At 40.9% G+C, this 24650-nt stretch overlaps 1 protein-coding gene across 2 annotated transcripts in view; it reads right to left on the reverse strand.

Annotated features, from left to right (window-relative positions):
* PNPT1 (polyribonucleotide nucleotidyltransferase 1) overlaps positions 1 to 24650 on the reverse strand; it is a 44556-nt gene that overhangs the window by 8306 nt on the left and 11600 nt on the right. For both annotated transcript variants that reach the window (XM_030557813.1, XM_030557814.1), the window contains exons 9-22: positions 23852 to 24038; positions 21215 to 21266; positions 20630 to 20687; positions 18855 to 18951; positions 18656 to 18758; positions 17433 to 17503; positions 15646 to 15682; positions 13139 to 13205; positions 12955 to 13044; positions 12441 to 12494; positions 12225 to 12334; positions 10584 to 10655; positions 10416 to 10479; positions 2313 to 2396 (exon numbers count right to left, since the gene is read on the reverse strand). In XM_030557813.1, the coding sequence (XP_030413673.1) occupies positions 2313 to 2396; positions 10416 to 10479; positions 10584 to 10655; positions 12225 to 12334; positions 12441 to 12494; positions 12955 to 13044; positions 13139 to 13205; positions 15646 to 15682; positions 17433 to 17503; positions 18656 to 18758; positions 18855 to 18951; positions 20630 to 20687; positions 21215 to 21266; positions 23852 to 24038 (1146 nt within the window). The remainder of the gene's footprint in view (positions 1 to 2312; positions 2397 to 10415; positions 10480 to 10583; positions 10656 to 12224; positions 12335 to 12440; positions 12495 to 12954; positions 13045 to 13138; positions 13206 to 15645; positions 15683 to 17432; positions 17504 to 18655; positions 18759 to 18854; positions 18952 to 20629; positions 20688 to 21214; positions 21267 to 23851; positions 24039 to 24650) is intronic.

Raw genomic sequence — 24650 nt, forward strand, 5'->3', positions numbered from 1 at the left:
AAAGGGCTCTTTATATCGGTTTCTGTACTCCTTCCTAAAGAGAGGAGTAGCGCTAAAATCGGTATTACCATATTGGATTAGGCTTAGTGTGGCCGCAAATCAACGGTATTGGCCTCCGGGTGGTATCCCACAGTGCACCACTGTGACCACGCTGGACAGCAATCACAGCTCGGATGCAGTGGCCAGGTAAACAGGAAAAGCCCCGCGAAATTTTGATTTTCATTTCCTGTTTGCCCAGCGTGGAGCTCTGATCAGCATGGGTGGCAATGCAGTCCCAAATCCAAAAAGAGCTCCAGCATGGACCGTACGGGAGATACTGAATCTGATCGCTGTATGGGGAAACAAATCTGTTCTATCAGAGCTCTATTACAGAAGATGAAATGCCAAAGCATTTGAAAAAAAAATCTACAGGCTACATAGTGCTGCGTGACAAGTGTAACGAGAAGCCAGAGACTCAAACGGATGCTCATGGAGGGAGGGAGGGGGTACTGAGGACTCCAGCTATCCCACAGTCCACAGCAGTCTCCGAAAAGTATTTGCATTCTTGGCTGAGCTCCCAATGCCTGTAGGGTGAAACACATTGTCCAGCATGGTTCAGGGAATAGCTCGTCAATTTACTCCCTCCCCCCCCACGTGAAAGAAAAGGGAAAGAAATCGTTTCTTGACTTTTTTCAATGTCATCCTATGTCTACTGAATGCTGCTGGTAGACGCGATGCTGCAGCAGTGAAGAGCAGTATCCGCTCCTCTCCCCTCCCCTGTGGCAGACGATGCAGTAGGACTGGTAACTGTCGTCCTTATCAACCCGTGAGTGCTCCTGGCTGGCTTCAGGTGAGGCTGGCTGGGGGCGCCTGGGTGAAAATAGGAATGACTCCCAGTCATTCCCAGTAGACGGTACAGAACGGCTGGTAACCATCTTCATTATAGCAACTGGGGGCTGAGCTTCAATCAGCCCCCTCCCTTTCATGTGAAAAGAAAAGATTCAGTACTGCCTGGACTATCATAGCAGTGGGATGCTGGGCTCCTCTCCCCCGCACGGCTTAATGTCCTGCCTGGACTATCATAGCACCGGGAGGCTGCCTCCCCCTCATTTTATGTCACTAAAAACTCAGTGTTTCTTATTCCTGCATTCTTTATTACTTCATGACACAAATGGGGGGGACACTGCAACGGTAGCCCAGGAAGATTGGGGGAGGAGGGAAGCAACGGGTGGGGTTTTTGCAGGGGCACCTCCCGTGAATGGCATGTAGCTCATCATTTCTGCGGGATCTGACACAGAGCAGCTGTACTCTCTGATACACTGCTTCTCTAGTATATTTGCCTCATATTCTAGGCAGGACTGACTATTTTTAGAAACCATAAAGGAGGGATTGACTCGGGGAGTCATTCCCAGTTTTGCTTTTGCACCCCCAGCCGATCTCAGCCAGGGGCACCCATGATAGCAGCAGACGGCATAGAAGGACAGATAACCGTCATCTCATTGCCAAATTACACTGGCAGCAGATGGTACAGAACGACTGGTAACCGTCTTTGCTATCATGCAAAAGCAAATGAATGCTACTGTGTAGCGCTGGAGTATCGCCTCTGTCCGCGGCATCCAGTACACATACGGTGACTGTAAAAAAAAAAAAGCTGAACGGGCTCCATGGTTGCTGTGCTATGGCGTCTGCCAGGGCAATCCAGGGAAAAAGGGTGCGAAATGATTGTCTGCCGTTGCTTTCCCAGAGGAAGGAATGACTGACGACATTTACCCAGAACCACCCGCGACAATGATTTTTGCCCCATCAGCCACTGGGCTCTCAACTCAGAATTCTAAGGGGCAGGGGAGACTGCGGGAACTATGGGATAGCTATGGAATAGCTACCCACAGTGCAACGCTCCGGAAATTGACGCTAGCCTTGGACCATGGACACACACCGTCGGATTAATGTGCTTAGTGTGGCCACGTGCACTCGACTTTATACAATCTGTTTTACAAAACCGGTTTATGTAAAATCGGAATAATCCCGTAGTGTAGACGTACCCTCTGACTCCACCACCTCAACCAAGCTTCATACTCAGCAATGATAATTGCAGTATTAAATGGTTTCTTTAAAATTGTTTAAAACTTATACTTGTATTAAACTGCTTGTTTAAAATGTATACAATTCCTTTTGTCTGGCAAAAAAAAATTCCCTGGAACCTAACCCACCCCCCATTTATATTAATTCTTATGGGAAAATTGGATTCACTCAACATTGTTTTGCTTAAAGTCACATTTTTCAGGAACATAACTACAACGTTAAGTGAGGAGTTACTTTACATGCAATATTACCTACAACTGGTCCATTTTCTTTTCTGTTTGGTCTTGGTTTCGCAATTGTTTTGTTCATAATTTGCAAGATTTCTCTCTTTGCAACTGTGGGAAAAAAAAGACAGTACTATGTTTAAAGTGAAAATAAACTTACATTATGTTTGCTTTTAAATTTGAGAGGTAGGATACAAGGAGGCTGTCTAACCTAATGTGAGCATCTAGCATGACAAATGCAGCATTTGCCATTGATGTGGCATAAATTATAGAGATAGTATAGACTCCATAATGACCTCTTATTCTAGAGGGATTTTTCTGTGGTCTCTCTTCTTTATAAGAGCCCTGCACCTTCAGCATAATTTATTGGTACACAGCTTCAAATCTGAAGTGTCCAAAATAGCACAGTGTGCTAAAAATTATATAAAGATCCTCAAGTCAAAGGAACTAGAGACCTTTAAAAATTATAGAAGCTCTGGTGTACCACAAAAATAATGTTCTTGTTTGATTCTCTTAATGTTATTTGTGCAACACTTCCCCCACCATTTTTTCTTTTTCTTTTTTCTTATCTATTAATAAAATGTTTCGATGATACTTTAAAAATGTACTTTTTTTTTTAATACAAGCTACTAATCAGGAAGGATAAGCTACTTATTTGGGAGAGGCAGTACCATGCTTTTAACCTTTCATGATCTACATAAAGATCTTCTAAAAAAAATTCCTTTCATAAAAAGCAATTTAGTTTAATAAAGATGTTCTTTCAGCATTAGTCACACCTTTAGGCCAAAGCAAACATTTCTGTTCAGACAATGTATTTTCCAAAAAACTATCCATCCAAAGCAGAGTAGTGAAGGTTTCCACAAGGAGGCTGGGAGAGTCCTGGCTACATCCTTTAGGAAGAAGGAAGGCTGCGTGGCACAGCTGACAGGTCATGTGTAACAACTAACATGATTTAGTCACTGCCTGTGAAGTGTTTGGTTAACAGCTTTAAAAGCAGATTCTCAAAACCTTGAGTTAGCAGTTTCAGTCAAAAATGCAAGTATTCTTGTAAAGGGACATGAATCATCCCTGTCTTATGATGCCCTGAAACCTCTCAGGCTCTCCACTGAATGGCATCTTCATGTTATTTATATTCCGACTGTCAACATCAATACAGTCTTGTGCAGTCAAGAAATTCTTTGTCCTGTCTCATATGGCCAGAGAAGTCCGAAATACAGGTGATAGCCCCTAGGATTGGGGCAGCAAGGCCTAGAGGCCAAAGTTCAATAGATCCACCCTTGGAATGCAGGGCAGCATGGCCTAGCGGCCAGAGTCCAATGGGGAGGCACGCCCACCAAGGGGTGTGGCAGCCCCGGTAGGGGACCTGGGCCCACCCGACTCCACCATGCCCCGACCCAGGGCCCAAACAGTGGTGGAGCAATTTGCCACTAACTCAGCAGGGGGGTTCTACCGAAACACGCTGAGGTTTCCTGGACAGGAGGTACCACTCCGTCACCCTCCCTGGGTCACTTTCTATCAGTATCTGCATTGAGATCTTCCATGAGACTTTGGCTTCTCTGTGGTCCCTTGTGCCGGTCACCTCCTGTGGCTCCTGCAGTAGCAAGGGTTCAAGCGGGCCCAGAAAGGCTCTGGTTCCCGGCGCAGACAGGGGCCATGGCTGTACCTCCGCAGAAGCTTCCCAGATAGGTCCTTCCCCTGCAGACTCCAGCCCAGAATGAGCTGGGCTTCCCCCCTTTATACTGCTAGAGCATTTGGAGAATGCTCAGTCCCACCTGTGAGGCAGGATTTCCACTATCAATAATATGGGCTTAACCCTGTCTGGGCTAGTGCAGGGTAAGCAGACCCCATCACAGTGTAAATAAGTGAAGTGTCCCACTGGATTAGAAAGGTATCCCCTAGGGATTGGGGGCTGAGTCCTGCTCTGGAACAGAACCCGGTACATTTGCGGTTCTGGGACATGGAAAATAAGTTGATAGAAGGGAAGCTCCAATGTCTGAATATTCTGTGGAGAGTTGTAGGATTCATTTCCCATTTGCGTTCCCATGAGAAGTTTCTGCTGATGGTGTCTGCAGTGGTGTTTTGGCATCCAGGAAGGTAAGAGGCTAAGATATTTATATTGTAGCAAATGCACCAGTTCCATAGCATCACGGCTTCGGTGCAGAGGGAGTGGGATCAGGGCCTCCCCTTGTCTGTTGATGTAGAACATGCGTGCTATGTTGTCTGTCATGACTCGGATGGATTTGTTCCTTATTAGAGGGAGGAAGTGACAGCAGGCATTTCTCACTGCTCTAAGTTCCAAGAGATTTGTGTGTAGGTGTGTTTCGGCTGGTGACCACTTGCCTTGTGCTGTATGATGTCTAAGTGTGCTCTCCAGCCCAACAGAGATGTGTCTTTTGCGATCAGTACTGAAGCTGGGGGTTGTTGGAAGGGAATACCCATCGTTAGATTTGCCGATGTTGTCCTTCACTTGAGAGAATCCAGGATCTTGCAGGGTGGTTTGACTAGCCTGTGTATGTTGTGTTTGGTGGGTCTGTACACTGACTTCAGCCAGCTTTGAAGGTACCACATGTGTAGCCTGGTGTGTTTTACCATGTATGTGGTAGCAGCCATGTGTCCTAATAGTTGTAGACAAGTTCTTGTTTCGATTTGGGGACAGAAGGAGATTGTGTCTACCAGATGTTTTATGGTTAGAACTCTGGCGTTTGGAAGAAACGCTCTGCCTTGTACTGAGTCAAGGCGTGCCCCGATGAATTCCAGGTGCTCCATCAGTATTAGCATGGGCTTTTTTATGTTTATTTGGAGTCCCTCGTTCTGGAAAAGATCAAAGGTGAGTCGGGTGAATGTTTCTGTCCCTGTGTACGTGCGTCCTTTGAGAAGGCAGTCATTGAGGTAGGGGAAGATTATGATCACACATTTGTGTGAGTGTGCTGTGATAACCGCTAGGGTCTTAGAGAACACCCTTGGTGCTGTGGAAAGGTCAAATGGGAGTACACGGTATTGGAAACATTCATGTCCGACTGTAAATCAGAGGAATCGTCTGTGGGCTGGATGAATCATGATGTGGAAATATGTGTCTTGTAGGTCGAGGGATGAAAACCAGTCTCTCTGTTCCAGCATAAGAATTATCGTGCCTAGAGTGATCATCTTGAACTTTTCAGAACGAACGAATTTGTTGAGTTTCAGAGGTCTGTAACTGGGCGCCATCCCCTGCTTTTCTTCTCTGTCAAAAAATAAATAATGGGAGTAAAACTCCTTTCCCCTGTATTCCGTTCATACAGGTCCCATGGCTCCTAACTGTAGTAGGCACTCTACTTCCAGTCTGAGAAGCTGCTCGTGACAGAGGTCCCTGAAGAGGGACGGGGAGGATATGGGGACAAGACGTAAAGGGGATGGAATAGCCTGATTTTATTATCTCCAAAACACAATAATCTTGGGTAAAGTGCTCCCAGGCTTGTTGGAAATGCTGTAGATAATGGCCAAATACGGTGGCATGCACTGGAGTCGTGGGGAGGTCTTTCAGGCCCTCGATCAAATCTTCAAAATTGCAGCTTGTTGTCTGAAGGCTGGGATGCTGCATGTTGTGGTTGTGTCTGTCTCCAGCGTGGCAGTCTGTTTTTCTGTCTGTTCACCTCAGAAGATCTGGATTGTAGATGATTAAATTGGGTGTCTTGTGGGTATTGGTATGACTGGTACCTCCTCTTTTTGTGGGGACGAGTATAAATGTCTAATGTGCGTAGTGTGGCATGAGAGTCTTTCATTGTGTGAAGGACTTAATCTGTTTTCGCCAAGAAAAGTTTGTCTCTCTCGAATGGTAAGTCCTCCACTTTTAATTGCATCTCTTTAGGCATGCCGGATGCTTGGACCCATAATGCTCTCCACATTGTGATGGCGGTCGCAGTCGTACGTGCAGCGGTATCGGCCATGTCCAGGGTAGCTTGTAATGCCATTCTGGAAACTAACTGACCCTCTACAAGTACTGTCTTTAGTTCCACTCTCTTGTCCTCAGGAAGTTCTGAGGCAAATTCAAAGAGCTTATTATAATTATCATAATCATATTTAGTGAGAAGGGCACTATAGTTCATGATGTGGGACTGTAGCATGGATGAGGTGTATACCTTCCTGCCCAGTAAATTCTGTTATTTGTGTTCCTTGTCCTGCGGTGTTGCCTATTGGGTTTGTTTTGCCCTGTGAGTTGAGGCATCCACTACCAATGAGCTAGGTTGTGGGTGAGTGTACAGGAAGTCCATGCTTTGGCTAGTACTTCCTTTCTGCACATTTGCATGTTGGAGGGGTTGATGACAGTGTTTGCCATACTGAGTCAGCAGGTTCGAGATAGGGAGAGCTATCTTAGAGGGGGCTGATGGCTTTATGATTTGCAGTAATTTGTGCTGGTTTTCCTGGACTTCCTCCGGGGGGATGTCCTGACCGGCTGCTACCTTTTAAACAATTCCTGGAATTGTCTGAAGTCATCCACCATCATTGGTGGAGGTGGCATGATGGTTTCGTCCGGAGAGGAGGATGAGTTATGCGCAGGCAAGGTATCTTCATTGCCCATGTTCCCCTTGGGTTCTTGCGTTGTGTCGTCTGGTCCCAGTGATGTAGCTGGAACTGGTGATCCTGGTGGAGACCGTAACTCTCTCCTTTGTGGTGAGGAGGTCTTATATGCTGCCCATGGGTTCCACGCAGGGGAAAAGGGGAAAGGCACACGGAGGCACATATCATGGAAAGAGTGGTTTCACTTGTTGTGTTTTGGTCTTCAGTGATCTCCGCACCTCTTTCCCTTGGGATATGGACAAGAGGTGTGGGGAGAAGACTCCTTCCTCTTGCTCATCTGACTCACTATCCGTAAGGGCCGTTGGAGAGGTTGGCTGAATTAAAACTGGTGATCCCTTGGCACTGAGGGTTGACTGTGGTAGCGATGGTATGGTGGTGTCAGTGTGCATGAAGAAGTATTGCAGCACTGTCTTATTGCTTTGTCAACTGGGAGGCTTGTGGTTCGATTTGGGCAGTGCCAGCCATGGATGTCAGTGCCAAGGTAAATGTAGATAGCAATGACGTGGACAGTACCCCGGGGGCGGTGGCATGGTTGGTGTCGGCTCAGTTGTCCGTGCCATATGCATCGGTGCCATGAAGGAGACTTGGTGGGTTAGGTCTCAACTCCTCCTTTTTGTCTTTTGGTTCTGTGGCGTGGCTGGTGCCGGGACAGTCATATGCACTCACTCTCTTTCCGTCAGCACCGGGAGGAGAGACCACCCAGGCTACCATTTCTTTTTCCGTGGTTCCCGCTGCAGGAGAGATTGAGGTGCTCTTCCTCTTTTGTGAGAAGGATGGAGCCGTGCTCATTGACAATTTAGACCATGTTGGTGAGCACTTTCCTGAGGAGCTGTGATCGTCCTTGTCTGATCCTGGGAGAAGTGATTTCTCCATTAGGATCATCTTCAGGTGGAGATCCTGGTCTCAGTGGGCTCATGCCTTCAAGTTGCTGCAATGAATGCACTTAAAAGGAATGTGTATCTCTCCAAGGCACCTCATACATTGAGAGTAACCACTTGATCTAGGATTGCCTCACGGGAGGAGCCAAATCTTTTAAAGCCAGGAGAACCTGGCATAGTCGTTAACGTTAGTTTGTGTGGCCTGAGGGGGAACTATTAACTAGAGAGAACTAACAAAAGCTAAGAACATTTTTTTTAAATGAACTAATTATGCCTTCAAGTTGCTGGAATGAATGCACAGTAAGACTATATACAGTAAGATTAACTACTAATTTATATTTTTTTAAACTCTAGAGGGAATGGGTTATTGAACTGCAGAGAGCTCCATTTTCAGCTGAGGACAGTTAAGAAGGAACTGAGGGGGGTGGGCTGTTCACGCGCGTTCAACAGGACAGACGCTGCAAGACAGCTGAGCATGCATGCGGCCCAACTGAGCACTGCTATGGAAAAGCCTCCGATTAACGGCACCAAGACACACTGTCACCTGAAGTGGAGCACCCACAGGGACAGCACTCAAAGAACAGGGGAGCTGGTGAGATGAGGGTGCTAGTACTGGTGGGGTGGGAGAGCCCTTCAGGGTAGGGGCAGTGCGGCTTCAAGGAGCAGACAGACTGGCTGCTTAGTGGAGCAGAAGCGTTGCTTTGTAACTAGATGAAGGACAGAGGCGGGTGGGGGAGTGGGGAGGGTACGCAAAGTGCCACTCCTTCCTTTTCTCTCCCAATGGGTGCAACCAACCGAGACCTTCTAAAAATAAAACTTTTTCTGTCATTAGTGTATATGACCTTTACATACAAGCTTACATTCAGTAAGGCCTGGTCCATACTGGGGGAGGGGCACGAGCTAAGTCCGTCTAAGTTATGCAACTTCAGCTACAAAAATAGCGTAGCTGAAGTCAACATACTTACAGCTACTTATCACGGTGTCTTCATCGTGATAGGTCGACTGCTGCCGCTCTCCCAGGCGTCTCACTCTGGTGGAGTATCAGAGTCGACGGGACAGCGCTCGATTTATCGCATCTAGTGAAGACGCGATAAATCAACCCCTGCTGGATCAATTGCTCTGGAGGTAAGTGTAGACATGCCCATACTTTCCATACACATACTTTCCATGTATGTGTCACCTTCAAAAGATCCATTTGTGTTTGGTCACCTTTCACTATATATTTGTTCAAATTTCAAAAATGATAACCATACATTATGAAATATACTTGATCCTGATATAAAGCTCTCCGTCCATTAAAAGGATTTTCCATACCTTGTTTTGAACACCACTAATGTTTGGAGTGGGGATCTGTCTTTTTCCAAAAAATAAGCCATCAAACTCCTGGTTGTTCATAGTAACTGTGTTATCAATAGGTCCTTCCCAAAAATCAGTAATCTCCTTCATACTGTAACTTAGCAGAATCACTATGGGTTCTACATGTAGCCTAATTTTAGTTGCCTTGAAAATTCTATATATTATTTTCCTCCATAATATTATCTTAGGGCATTCCCATCATAAAGGTCCCTATTCATCCACAGTCTCTTCAGCATTTATTAGTTCAATTTCCCTTAGCTTAAATGGAATAAGATATTTTGTAACAAATTTCATTAACATTTACACAAATAGATGAAGTTTTGTCTTTTCTTCAGATATCGTCCATTGCTCCAAAGTGGTATCTGTTTTCAGATCCTTTTCCCATTGCCCCTAATGGTAACCTTCTAGGTCAATCAGGAAGAATCTGTTGCATCATATAGTGATCACGACCTCTGAGTTAGCCTTTCCTGTAATTAGCATTTCTATCCTTCTTAATTGTCTCCTGAAACTTGATTTACTACATGTGATTTGATATAATGCTCTGAGAGTTGATATAATGATTGAGTTGCAAATAAGCTAAAACTGAAATATCAATATTCCGACTTTCACAGTGGGTCCACAGTTTTCTTATTTACTCTTGCGAACCTATTTTTCCACACAATTTTATTTTGAAATTCCTTTAGAGTTCCTTTTGGTATCTGGGTAGTAGGGTCTGAAATGGGATTGGTTGTCAAAAATTTCATTTTTCCCAATGATACATGGCCAACTCAGAATAAATTTAGATTTTTCTGATCCAACAAGTCATTTTTCAGTTTCGAAATTAAAGGGAGGAAAGTTAATTTCATCTAGCCAATTGAGAGTAGGAGATTTATTGATTCCTAAATCCTTTGTTCAGACCAGCCAAACTCAAATGTAGGCTGCAATTGTTTAATTATAGTTTAATAGTCTGATATATCATTGAATTTCTGTCACAATATATGATTTATATTGTGATGGACTGGTAACCACTGGTAGCCACTAGTATCCCATTATCTGCATGCAGTGCACTTTTACATTCCTCTTTATTAATTGCAGCTTATGTGAGTGAGTAACAAACATTTTCCCTAGCTGATGACAGGATATAGAATTTATAAGAGGGCTGGGAACTGCCAGACTTCCTTGAGATAAATATTTGAACTCACATACTAACTCTTTTTATACAGGAGCATGTACAGAAGTTAAATCTTAGCAATCCACAGCACACTGATCGTTCAGATAGGATGGGAGTTTTGTATGTAACAAAATATTAAAAAGTTAGGAATTAGTCTGTTAAAATTCGTACAACATATAAACATGGACTTACCTGTGGCTTGTTGGATGGCTTCCATTACAATTTTTAGTGGTATCCCTGGTAGTTTTATATCAGCCTAATGTGGAAAAAGAGTTAAGCGACATCAATATGTAAGGAACGGCTGCTGTCCAGTGATATTTTCTATATTTCATTTTAAGGGGACTTAATCAATTAAGATACCTGCAGAGCAGTTATTCCTTTATTAGTACCAGCTATTTTGAAGTCCATATCACCATTGTAATCTTCAATTCCCTATAGGGGTACATGAAAGCAAGTATTTTAAACAAGCTAAATTAAATCCACATTTGATACTGCAGTAAAGGACCATGCTAAACATTTCCTAGGTCACACCCTTATACCTATAAGCCACAGAGTTTTTTGTTTGCTAGATTCAAAGTTGGTTCTCATAAGACTTCAATGCCTTTCTTTAGTACAATTTCACTATTCTTTATTAACTCTGAACATTTCCCCCCTGCATTCTATGAGCTATTGCAGACTCACTGAATAATAGCTATTTAGGGAGAAGAAAAGGTAGAAGCCTTACTCAAAATACATTGCTTATCAATGGCACAACTGTACCAATACAACTGTGCCACTGCAAGACTGCTCATGTAGCTGCATTATGCCGACAGGAGAGAGCTCTGTCATAGAATCATAGAATCATAGACTATTAGGATTAGAAGGGACCTCAGGAGGTCATCTAGTCCAACCCCCTGCTCCAAGCAGGACCATCCCCAGATTTTTACCCCAGTTCCCTTAATGGCCCCCTCAGGGATTGAACTCACAACCCTGGGTTTAGTAGGCCAATGCTCAAACCCCTGAGCTATCCCTCCCCCCATATAAACAATTCCATAGATGGGTAAAATGCTCCTTATGGCTCAAACGGCAAGGAAATTTTGCAGATTGCACCCTGGGAGATCAGCTGTAGGACAACTTTTGTGACATACGAACTACCTCTGCAACCAAATTCTTAGTCACAGGTCAGCAGGAGGGTTTATGCAAAGTCTGGACTCTGGGACCAGAGCTGGGGTTGGCTAGGGAGAGGGGGATTTTTGTGGAACATGCATCCCCTCTGCAACACCAGCCTTTGCTACCTCACTCCATAACACCACAGACCCAGCAGACTTTTACCACTCAGGAACCAAAGCATACCCTGAAAGAGATTGAGTGGTATAGGTTTACGGCAAACGACTGCAGCACTAACAACAACTCAAAGACATTCAAAAACGTCTCTGTCTTTACAGACCAGGGACAGCAGAAAAGAAACCTGCAGGCACAAGCACAAACCAGCAAGAACCAAACAAACATCCATCCCCACCTCCCACCAACAACATAAACAACAACAACATAAAACCAGTTCAACAAACGGGAGTAGCTATGTCATGGGAAAGCATCTCCTGCCGACACAACACTGTGCACATGAGCACTTTTGCCAGCAAAATTTATGTCACTCAGGGGTGTGTTTTCTTACACCCCTGAGAGACAAAAGTTTTGTTGAAGTAAGTGCTAGTGTAGGTATGGCCTAAGTTGTGCCTCTTCTTCCCCCAAATGGAAGAGGCAGAACTCACTTGAAGTGAAGCTGTTAACTGAGCTTAAATGAAACACATAAAATTAAGATATGGTCAATAAATATGCTTAAGGAGATCTTCCCCCAAAAGTGACGAAAACCCCCCAAAATCAGAAAATATATCCATAACTATTCAGTAATTCGGTATTACATGTTCCCAAAGTATTCTGGAGAAATACTGCAAGAGAGATATTGAAAGCCTTATCTGACAAGAGGAAACAAATTGAGGAGGGAAACCTACTATAAACACTCACTAGGATGTCTGTCAGCAAACGATAATCCTCAATTTCTCCATTTTTCTCAGGATGACATCTGGTAACCAGTCCTACTGCTACACCTGCAACAGCAGCTGATATTGGAACTCCTAACAGAAATAAATTAAAATATTTGTATTATCCTGTCATGTCTAAATTTACAGCCATTTAATGAATAAATGAATTTATCCTCTGTATGCATTTTACACATTGTACCTGCATCCATTAATGCCAAACTTCCACCACATACAGAAGCCATTGAAGAAGATCCTACAGAGAATCAGAGAATGGAGAGGTATCAATCAAAATTAACAAGCAAAACTAGCTAGAGAAGTTCTTCAGTAATTCTAAAATTAAAGCCCTTACTGGCCAGGTGATAGGGTTCCCCAGAAATTCAACAAACTACACTTGCTATAACAAAGGGTTTAAAACAGTGATCTTCATCAGAAAAATTTGTGGGAAATATGCCATTTATTAATCTTCAGTTTATGTCTTCCATTTTTATTTGAGGTCTACTGCTTTGCAAGTTAAAGCAATTCTCTAACAACCATAACTGAGGTTCAGAAACATGCACATCCTTGTCATTTTCAGAATTTCAACTAGCACCATTAAATAACAAACCAAATTAATCAGCTAGAACTACTAGCATAGTTTATCTAATACAAGGAATTTAAAGAAGTATATTTGGTCTTTGCCACTAGGTAAAAAAATGAAAATGAAATTTTAATACCATTTGACTCCAAGACTTCTGAAGTAACCCTTATTGTGAAAGGGAAATCTTGGGGAATAACTGGCTTCAAAGCTTTCTCTGCAAGCGCACCTGCATTTAAAGGTACAAAATACTCTATCAGTACAAAAAGCGATTAAATGAAGTACTACAATAATAATGTTTAACTTCTCTAGGTATCACTCACCATGTCCAAGTTCTCTTCTGTTGACACCAGTAACTTTGCCAATCTCATTAGTTGCATAAGGAGGAAACTAGAAAAATGCAATTTTCATATAGCAAGTAAAGCAGCATGTGGTACCCTTTCCTTCTTTGATTGCTTGTTTGCCTCATAACAAGCATCACTACCCTCCCAAAAGCACAAGTATCAAGAAAAAAACCCAAACATTAGTCACTTGTATAAACCAAACGTACACTTGTACAACCACTTTTGCTCCAATCCCTCAGTCAGAGATAAACACCTACAAGATCTTTATCAAGCGTTCTTAAAACTACAGTACCCACTTGGGGAAGTGAGGAAACAGATTGTCAGAGTGAGACGGGTACCCAGAAGTCACCTACTACAGGACGGGCCCAACAAGGAAAACAGAACACCACTGGCCATCGTGTACAGCCCCCAGCTAAAACCTTTCCAGCTCATCATCAACGATCTACAACCTATCCTGGAAAATGATCCCTCACTCTCACAGACCTTGGGAGGCAGGCCAGTCCTCACTTACAGACAGCTCCCCATCCCCCCAACCTGAAGCAAATACTCACCAGCAACTACACACCAAACCACTGAAACACTAACCTAGGAACCAATCCCTGTAACAAACCCCGTTGCCTACTATGTCCCCATATCTACTCTAGCGACACCATCAGACGACCAACCACATCAGCCACACCATCAGGGGCTCATTCACCTGCACATCTACTAATGTGATATATGCCATCATGTGCCAGCAATGCTGCTCTCCCATGTACATGGGCCAAACTGGACAGTCTCACCATAAAGGAATAAATAGGCACAAATCAAACATCTGGAACAGTAACATACAAAAATCAGAAGGAGAACACTTCAATCTCCCTGGACATTCAACAACAGATTTAAAAGTAGCCATCCTTCAACAAAAAACCATCAAAAACAGACTTCAAAGAGAAACTGCAGAGCTACAATTCATTTGCAAACTTAACACCATTAATTTGGGCTTGAATAGGGACTGGGAATGGCTAGCTCACTACAAAAGTAATTTTCCCTCTCTTGGTATTGACACCTCCTCATCAATTATTGGGAGTAGACCACATCCACCTGGACTGAATTGGCCTTGTTAACACTGGTTCTCCACTTGTAAGGTAATTCCCTTCTCTGCATGTGCCAGTATATTTATGCCTGCAATTGTAATTTTCACTCCATGCATCTGAAGAAGTGGGGGTTTTAACCCACGAAAGCTTATGCCCAAATAAATCTGTTAGTCTTTAAGGTGACACCGGACTCCTCATTTTTGTATAAACTTTAAAGGTCATCAGGTGTAAAATTCTTTATCAACTAAAGAAATTACATTTTATAAATTTTTTATTTGGGGGATTTTTGTACATTCCTCTGAAGTGTCTGATACTAGACACTGTTGGAGACACAATAATGAACTTGATGGACCACTAGTCCAACTTATGTTCCATGGCTTTAGTTAGCAGGGATAATCTGATTTACTTCATAGTGATCTAGTTTGCTGTCAATTTCACTCCACCAAGCAAATCATACTAATTTTCTGAAATACACAAACTTTAATGTATTATGTATGATCATCAGTGTTTAATGCCTTAACTGTTATCTCCTCTATTCCTCTGTTGGCCTTTTCTTGTCGTTCCTACACCAGCTTTGTTTCCTCCCATCTATAGACTTTTGGGTTGTTTTTTTTAAAAAAACTTCCTCCACCTTCTTTCTTTCTTCCTTTTCTGCATTCTCTCTACTTTAATAGTACGTGCTAGAGAGAGAGGCAGTGAGAACTCAGCCAACGCATTTCCTCTCTGGCACCATTACTCCCTGATAGTTGACCACCCCAGTTGTATCCTGGATTTACATTTAATAAATGTAAAACAACATTTGCAGTCAGAGAACACAATAGAATCTCAGGAGTTAAGAACTGACAAGTCAACCGTACACTTCATTTGGAATGGGAAGTACACAGCTCAGAGGAAAAAAAAAGGCAAACATAGTATAGCACTGTGTTAACCACAAACTACTAAAAATTAAGGAAAGCAGCATTTTTCTTATGCGTAGTAGTTTCAAAGCTGTATTAATTCAATGTTCAGCTGGAAACTTTTGAAAGAACAACCATAACATTTTGTTCAGAGTTACAAACAACCTCCATTCCCAAGGTGTTCATAACTCTGGAGTTCTACTGTAATGCAGTTGCAAGATAACACAGGACCAGGGGATGCAAGTTAACTACAAGTACACTTGTCAAGAATCATATCTTCATTTTTCTATCATACAATCACAAACTTGTTCATAAAGCAAAAATCACCAAAGGTACTTATTTCCAAATCTGTTATATTACATCTGTTTTGTGAATTATTTTGAGCAAATCCCAAAGAATGAGAAATGCTTATGGTATAAGAGAGCTTGCTTAAAATTTTATTAATAAACTTGTAGGCATAATCATTTTCATGAAACATGCAAAAAAAATGTGAAACACAGAAAAGCTATCTTACCTCATAATGCAGCATAAAGTTTTTATCTTTTATTCCACTAAAAATTAAAAATAAGACAGCATCATACAGGAGCAACTGAATATCAGCTTCCATTTAGAGTAGATTAAAAGGTTACACAGCTCCATTATCACTAAATACAAGTGTCTATAAAGGAGGGGAAGTGTTTCAATGAATCAGCTGGACAGCAAGACCATTTTCTATTGCTATTTCCCTGTAGTACATGAATTTAAGACTTGTCTACACACAAAAATTGTATCATTTTAACTACATTGCTATAGTTAAAACACTAAGGGTTATACCAATTTGATTATTTTAACAGAAAAGTTGCATCCCTAACTGAAAGTTAAACCAGTATACAAACTGTAGAATCAAAGTCTTCCAGATTCTAATCCAGTGCAATATTAGAGACTAGTAGGAGGAGCTCACCTATACGTGACAACCTTTCAATCAATCTCACACGTAATTCCACACATGGACCCTCTCTTCACTTTTGTAGTGGCCTACTGCACACTAATGTGAGAACTGTGGGTGAATGCACCAATTAAATTGCAAGATGAATGAAATGAGGTTGCTAAATATCTCTGGGCAGAAAATAGCGTTAGCTGAAGCAAAGTTGAGAGAGCAAAATGCATGAAGAGGAAATGACTGCACCAAAGACTTAAGGGAAGAATATTTACCACCTAATAAGACAATTGTTACCAATAAAGATTAATAAATCAGCAAGAGGACTTAGCTTGATAGAATAATTACTAGTTTTAAAGAGACTCAGTGCTTGTCTACATGGTGGGGTAATGCACACTACAGGGGTATGATTTCTAAAGCGCATTGCTTTGTTTGCACTTGCAGGCCCTATGTTAAAGTGTACCAGGGAACATTTAGTGTTGATAAGCAGGGTTTACATGGACCAATTAATACACAGCACATTAGTGCATTTTAGAAATCACACCCCTGTCGTACACATTACCCCACTGTGTAGATTCTCAGTTCATTTCAGTGAGTAGGGTTTCCAAACCTCCACGATTGTCCTGGAATCTCAAGTAATTAAAGATTAATCTTTAATTAAAGATCATGTCGTGATGAAACCTTCAACCAAAACTGGCAACCCTATCAGTGAAGTAATTAAAATTGAAGTATGACCAACTTCTCAACCAGCTAAAAAGATTTTTCTTCTGACAAATTAGGGTCCTTGGAACAGATTACCTGAAATTGGAAAAATGATCACTAATCTGACAATTTTACTTACTCTGGGTGAGTCAAAACTACATTATGCTTAGCACCACCTAAAGTCACTGGAGAGGTAGTTGCTAACATGGTACAAATATGTTATTCCAAGTGTTGCATGTAGTGAATCTACACAACAGCATATTACTGCACAAATCTGTAGAGAACATACATTGAAAGCGTAAAATATGTACACTGTTTGCATTATCATATTAATACTTGGAAAAATTTGGCACATTTATGTAGAGTTTACACACATTTAGGAATCTTTTTACATAGTCTCATTTAAAAGAGTGAATATTTTCTTGCAATAATTTCTGATTTATTGTTTCTAACTACTGAGCCACTACAATCATAACCAAGACTAAAGGCAATTCCAAAGAGCTGCTGGGCACGTGGCACTGTTGAAAATCAGGCCACTTATTTAGAAGCCTAATTTTAGACATCAATTTTTGAAAATTTTGATGAATATATATATTCAGTTCAAGTACCATTTATCAACTGTTTAAATTACCCATGCTCCTTTACTATAAAAGTAACAAAGCAATAGAAGATACCTCACATACCTCACAGCTGTTGTGATAAGATCAGATTTTACACTAGATTCTAGTGAATCAAACGTAACTGTACAGAGAACCTAGAATTTAAAAAGGGACAATGAAAACCTCATACAGTTTATGATCATTTAAAGCGATTTATATTGGGCACAAATATTTAAGGAGAGTTGATTCCAGAAAGTTTCGATTGTGATTTTTGTCAAACATCAATTCTCATTAGGTTTCTTTGCAATAAAGATGTTGATAGAATCAGAACTCGGTCTTGTAAATGTCCACCAGTTCGTAAGGAAACAGACTGATTCCTAGCTCTCTCTCCCTGGCCTGGCAAAAGTATGGAGTACTACAGAGGTAGCATCTTCACCTTAAGAGATAGGAATTATCTCAGTTAATGATTCCCCTATTAACCAGTTAAAGAGCTAGACAGATGATAAACAATTCATCCCCAGAAGAAAGATGGCAGTGAAACTGAGGTCTAATACGAGGTCTCAGATCAGAAACTCAAGAGGCAGATGCTCTAGCCTGTTTTAGAAAGGACTCCCTCTCCCCTCCACACCACTCTGAACTTTGATATAAAATATATCTGAATACATAATTTTCTTTTAAAAAGATTTGCAGAAAAAATGCTTGGTAATCTCCTATATAGTAGTAGTTCAGATAAATTAGACAATTTTATTTTAAGTGAACCTGATCATTGAACTAAACATCGTATACATAGTGCTGTTTTTCGGCAAACAATAGCTTAATGTAAAATTCACATACTTCCTTTTTATAAGTAAAGCATAGGGGGGTTAAAATAAATACTTATGTATTTATGCAAGCAATAAGCAGCATTATTGTGAACCACTCTGAAAGGAAATTACAACTTATTAAATGAAATTACAGAAAAGCATGTTTGTAGGCTCTTGCTGGGCCTTCTTTAGGAATTTAAAAAAGGCTGAGAGTGGACATGTGATTCTGCTTAACGGAATACTTCTAGGCAACTATGTTTTGCAATGTTATTTTGATGTTTCCACTGGAACAGCAAACAGTTTAGTTCTGTACATGGTTTCTTCTAATGGGAGCCAGACAATATTAAACTGAACCTGAATAGCACGCGATGTATTTATATTTTCTTACACTGGAAGGTATGCAAGGTGTTTTCAATAATTACTTGATTGAGAAATAACAAATGTCATGGTTAATGGAAACTTTCAGCTTATGACAACTACCACTCTGACGTTTGAAAATATTACCTGTGTTTGACCTCTCTGAAACAACGCTGATCCATGAAGTGTTTTAAACATGTCCACTTCACAACTGATATTTCTGAGAGAAGTCAAATCTCTGCCATCACACCTATAGTAATAAAATATGAATTATAAACTCAAGAAAACCATAATTATGAGGAAATATTTGCGAAGAGTTTATTCAAAAAGGATTCTGTGCATTTACCTTCTGTATTCATTCAGAATAAAGCTTCTAAAAATGTCCTTTGAAACAACATTAAAGGATTCCATAATTTCATAAGACTCAGCCTCTGGAAATTTCTCTACAGAGATACCGAACACAAATTAGAACTCCAAGTTTCTAAAGTTGGAAAACAAGTTCCATAACAGTTATCAACTAACAAGCACTGTGGCCAGCATTAGAGTACAACAGAAGCCCATTGTATTGCTATACATGTTATTCATAACTGGGAGCACTCTCCAAACTGTTAGAAATTGGGTAAATCACATAGGTGGTACCAGTTCTATTACCAGGTCTACTGCTCAAAGAGTATTCTTCTAATTAACACATAAAGCAGTAATACTGGCAGCTACAGAAGTTGGTGCTCCACTAGTCTCAGACTGGTAGGACCAAAAGGAATAAGACAACTTTTTTTCTATTGTTGCTGAAACAAACATTTCAAAAGAGTAAAAACTAATGGACTGAAATGGTGCCAATCCTGAACTGTGCATGGCCAAAGTCAGTAAGATGTGCAAGATACAACCTTAGACTTCCAAACCCCATGCACCCTGGGGTTTGGAGGATTTCACAGTTGGCTGGACCACTTACAGAGACACATAGCTTTATTTTTTTTTCCAGGGGCCCATGGGGAGGGGGAGGCGAGAACCTGAGGTGCATCCTCAACTCCCTTCACATATACTAGTTTTTTCTTGTGCTCCTTTACAATATGAAGGTAGGCCAGGAGGAGGAGTAAGCCTTTTTTCTATCGCGTCCCCCTCCCAGCATGTGAAAAAGGAATGTTCAGTGGCAATATCTTTCCTCCTCACTATTAGGAGTTTGAGGAGGTAGACACAGGCTGATTACTGCAGTGATATAGCTTCCAATTACCTCAGCAATAACTACTATCTGTTCAGTACTCTGCTTCCAGGCAAAGGGAGCAGACTTGATAAAAGTCTTTCCTTTCTCAACTATTTATGCAAAAGTGAGCAGATGCACCCTAATAAACTCAAATGGGACTGTGCATTCATGTGGGAAACTGGAGGTATAAAGACACTGTAAGAGACCTGTTGAAAAGGTGAATGGAAATCCCCTTCTTTCCCCTACATGCTAAGAACACATATTTTCAGGTAAACGGGCCAGAGCTAAGCCAAAGCATACACACAAAGTATTAGACCCCATGCTGTGTTATATACTACACATAACCATTTCATGCAATGCAGTATTATTTCAATGCTAGTTCTTATAATTCAGTATTTTTTCTTATAATTCAGTATTTTGTATCAAGTTAATTTAAATTAGAACTTTTCAGTAACAAAATGCTATGCTCATCTTTGTGCTATACCAGTGGTTTTTAACTTGGGGTCCAAAGACAATTTAAAACAGGTTTTCTTAAAACTTATTTAACTTATGACTAATTAACATTTTGGATAAAGGAAGCCTTTGTTCAAGATTCAGCACCCTTATGTCCCTTCAATGAAGATGTAAGGGCTTATAATAAACATCCAAGATCTCAAACAGGCATTCCAGCAAAACCAAGGAACACCAAAGCAGAAATTTCTGGTAAGCAAAAAATGTTCAAGCCCACTTTATACATCATAAAAAAGGGCACAAGACCAATCTAAAAAAGTTCCACCTTTTGCAGGTCTCCATAAACAGCAATCTTTTTTTTCAAAATAATGTTACAGGACTGTACATATATATTATGGTATTGAATACTGGCCTCAAGTTCAGTGCCAAATTTTATTAAAATTGTACAAATATTATAGAAAATAGTATAATACCTTTCAACTGTTCTTCTGTTTCAAGTCTTATCTTGTTAACTGCTTCATCTCTAGAAATCTAGACAAGATTTACATCTATTACCACTGATAGTGCAGACTAACAATAAAGCAACAATCTCAGAGTTCTGCACAGCTGTCTAGCAATGAGATAATCAGAGCAATGAATCTAAGCACAAGGAATCATTACATATTGAAACAAGAATCTCCCAGAGAAGAGCCTCTGATAACTTATTTATACTACTGCACTGTAACTGTAGCCATGTCGGTCCCAGGGTATTACAGAGACAAGGTGGGCGATGGAATATCTTTTATTGGACCAACTTCTGTTGGTGAGAGAGACAAGCTTTCAAGCCTGAAGAAGAGCTCTCTGTGGCTCGAAAGCCCATCTCTCTCACCAATAAAAGGAATTACCTCACCCACCTTGCCTCTCTTATACTTGCAGAATAAGAGGCAATACAGTCAAGCGTTAGTGGCTCTTTAAAGAAATATCATGGGGACAGTACAACAATCTAAGCATGGACTAATTCAGAGAACTGATTAAAATATGACAAAAAAAACAACATAGATTTTGATGGCAACACTTACTTTGTCATGGCTAAAATCTGCAAACACTGCACAGACCTTATCAGAGGCAAGCCTTTTTGAAGAGAAAAAGTAATTAACAACCTGATTAGTATTGGTTTACCTGTACAAAGTTTAAATAAGTCACCATCATAAATGCATTTAGTGTTCTAAAGAAAATGGTGACTTTAAAAAGGTTGCTAGATTATCTAAGATTTAAATACATCTCTAATTTATATTAGTATCATAGCAATACTCATAAGCAGCATAACACAGAATAAAAAGTTTAAAACCCTATATTCAAGAGTTTACTATGGCCAGAAAAATATTGTTTCATGTTGAAACTTGGTACATAAAGTCTATTCTTTAGAAAATGGTTTAACATTTTGTTGAAATAAAATTTAAAAGCAGTTCAGATCCACCTTGTACTTCATTAAATGGCTTTTAATGACATATTTTCAAGGGGATTCATCAATAAAGATTGGAGCAAACACAAAACTGGTGGAATTCTTATTTAACCATGTACTGCACACTTTAAGTTTCACTAAGATTTATTTTAAGTGACAGTTTATCTGAACTGATATAGTCATAACATATTATCAATCCACAAAACCCACATAGACTGCCTGATGCATCAAGCAATTAAGGAACCTTCACATAGTACTCTATAGAAGAACTCTTCTGGTGCAATGTATATTGAGCCAGATACTGCAAGCATAAAGTGGGGAGAGCTTTTATTATTGACATTTTAAAAAGATATTTAGAATTTTCTGCTATAAAGGAAATGTACAAAAAATTAATAAGCACCTGACTGAAAGCCAACAGAACCCAAGACATTTAGATTTAAGCAGACACAGTCTTCAGCTCATGTCAAAGAATTACACATCTTGATACACTAAAAGCCATTATTAAATTATTTCACCCTTGATCCCCCCAATTTACTGCTTTTATTTCCTATATTTGTGATATCACTATCAATGTAGTTTTTTTAATTCTGCTTTCTCATGTGTATAATCATTTTCTGATTTTCCTCTCTCTCAATTGTTGAAACACTCAGAGTTTGTTGGTTGCATTCCATTAGTTCTCAGTTATAATGCTTATGAGAGCTCCCTTCAAAGCATGCATTGAGGGTGGATGGGAAGAAAAGGGGGAGGTTTCAGTTAATTAGTCTTACATTAAGTATACCACTGTTAATATTTAGGTTGTTTGCTGCAATAGAGTGTTTAAAAATGAAATTAGTGCCCAAGAAATTCTCCTCTCCCCAGCAATCACACACACAGCACCCATTTACATTATTGGAAGTTAGGCCCCACTGACAGATCCATCAGCCTGTCTTCTTACAACTTATAAAGCAATTCTACACAAAGACATCACCTTTATAAAAAAGTGAGGGAATGCCAGCAAGCGGTCAATTTGGATCTCTCTAAAGAGATATATTTCCATGGTTTGGGATGTTTAGGGCTCCAGACTGATGCTCTCCTTCACTTTTCTCTTTTACAGACAGAAGCCCTGCTCCACCTGCCGGTAACTCGGGGAAAAGTTTATACATCAACATGGGATAGAACAGTAGAGATTACACAGACAGAAGTTACAGTTGCCTCTTCAAAAGAGCAGCAATCCCAAAGTCCTCAGATGGGGCTAGAGAAAAGAACCATGTGCCCTCCTCCTTGAATACGCAGTAGTTAGGGGGTAAGATGACTCCTTTTCCTTCCCATCAAAGATATGTGAGAGTGCTGAAGGGACAGGGAAACTTATGTCTCCCACTAGATATGTATGGGTCAATCTTTGGGAAACCCCATCCAAGATGGCAGAGAGAACTGAGAGACAAAAACATTCTAAAATGGGGAGAGAAGAGGAGACTGCATGCTGGAAGAGCACTACAAGGAAGTTCAGTGGGTCAATTACATTTAAACTAGTCTTGAGCACCAAGCTCCCTATTCCATTACAAACCAGCCAGTGGGCCCACTGGTATTCCTCTCCTCAGTAGTTCTGATGTGCTGCTGTTAGATGGAAGAGAGACATGGCCTTGTGCCTTTCCCACCTCAGCCCTCTTTCATAGGGAGGTATTCGCCCCCACTTGCTGGCTTTCCCTCCCAGCAGGGACAGGTGAAAGAATTGCTAGGAGGGTTGTACAGATGCATAGGGGTAACAGTTCTCTAAACATCAGAAGGAGAGTAGGAAGCCATGCAGCATTTCCCCAGTATTGATCTGTCTCATCCTCACCTTGAATTCTCTCTGCTACCTTCTGTTAGAGTTTCCCTCACTCAAGACTGCTCCATTTTTCCCCAAATTTTTTCTAAAAAGGGGGGACCACAGGTGCTTTAGCCTCAATATGCTTCCTCTGTCTGGGGGAGATGAGAACCTTTCTTGCTTCTTAATTTTTGGGGGAGAGGAGGGCCTGAGATAGGGTCTCTGACTCCTCCTTTCCCATCCTCACGTCTTCAGGCTGCTAGAGTAGCATAGCCTTGTGACTAAGCAAAGGAGGGGTAGAGGACCAGGGCTTCTGACTATCAAAAGGAAGAAAAAACAGAGGATAAGTCAGGGACTCAAATGTTTAAAAACAATATTTTGTATGTAAAAAGCCCAGAAGTGAGGGTCAGTTAGTGACAGAAGTTGGTCACACTCACACACTTTATTAGAACCATTTGTTTTTGTACTTACTGCTTTGCACATTCAACAATCTCTGCTGGAGCACTAAATAACTTCTGAACAGTTCTCTTGGCTGCACCTTGTTCTTTTACCAGTTGTTGTATGCACTGAATTATTTGCTGGGTATGCTTCACTCCTACTTTGATGGCATGGCATAAGTCTTGCTGCAATATATTCTCAGCTGCTGCTTCCAACATGACTATTAATTCAGAGTCAAATAGTAAGTCAGTTACCATGACGGTTTTCAACTGATATAAAACAAGTCGTTAAAATATATCTGTCACAAAGGAAACCTGAAGACCCGTGTAGTTCTGGTAAAATTCAGACAATAGCTTAGTTAATCTGTTTGATCTCTGCCAGGCTGATTTTATTATTTCAAAGGTCATAGAATCACAGAAACAGTTTCAAAATGCAAACTGAAGAGCTGGACTTATGGAAGAAAAATTAATTGGGAGGATTTCAGAATAATTTTGCAAATATAAGCTGGTAAGGAGAAATTTCACAAGATGCAACTGAAAGGAAGTCAAACTAATGCCTTCAAAATAGGTTAACGATTAGAATATGCATTTAAATATAGATGTGCCACAGACTGAATACAATACGTTCTACACTTCCTCAACCAATAATGTCACAGACCGTGAAATAAGTTCTTCTCCATGAAATCTAATCTCCCCAAAATTTGCTAGTTCAGCAGGGTTGGGGAGGGACAGGATTGTCTTTTCCCTGCATGGCTGTTATGAGGTGAGATCAGATCCCACCTCCACAGGCAGTGCAGAAGTGCCCCAGAGCTCTCCTTCCACCCACCCCGGTC

This window comes from Gopherus evgoodei, chromosome 3 (genome assembly GCF_007399415.2).
Source record: "Gopherus evgoodei ecotype Sinaloan lineage chromosome 3, rGopEvg1_v1.p, whole genome shotgun sequence".
Lineage (NCBI taxonomy): Eukaryota > Metazoa > Chordata > Testudines > Testudinidae > Gopherus > Gopherus evgoodei.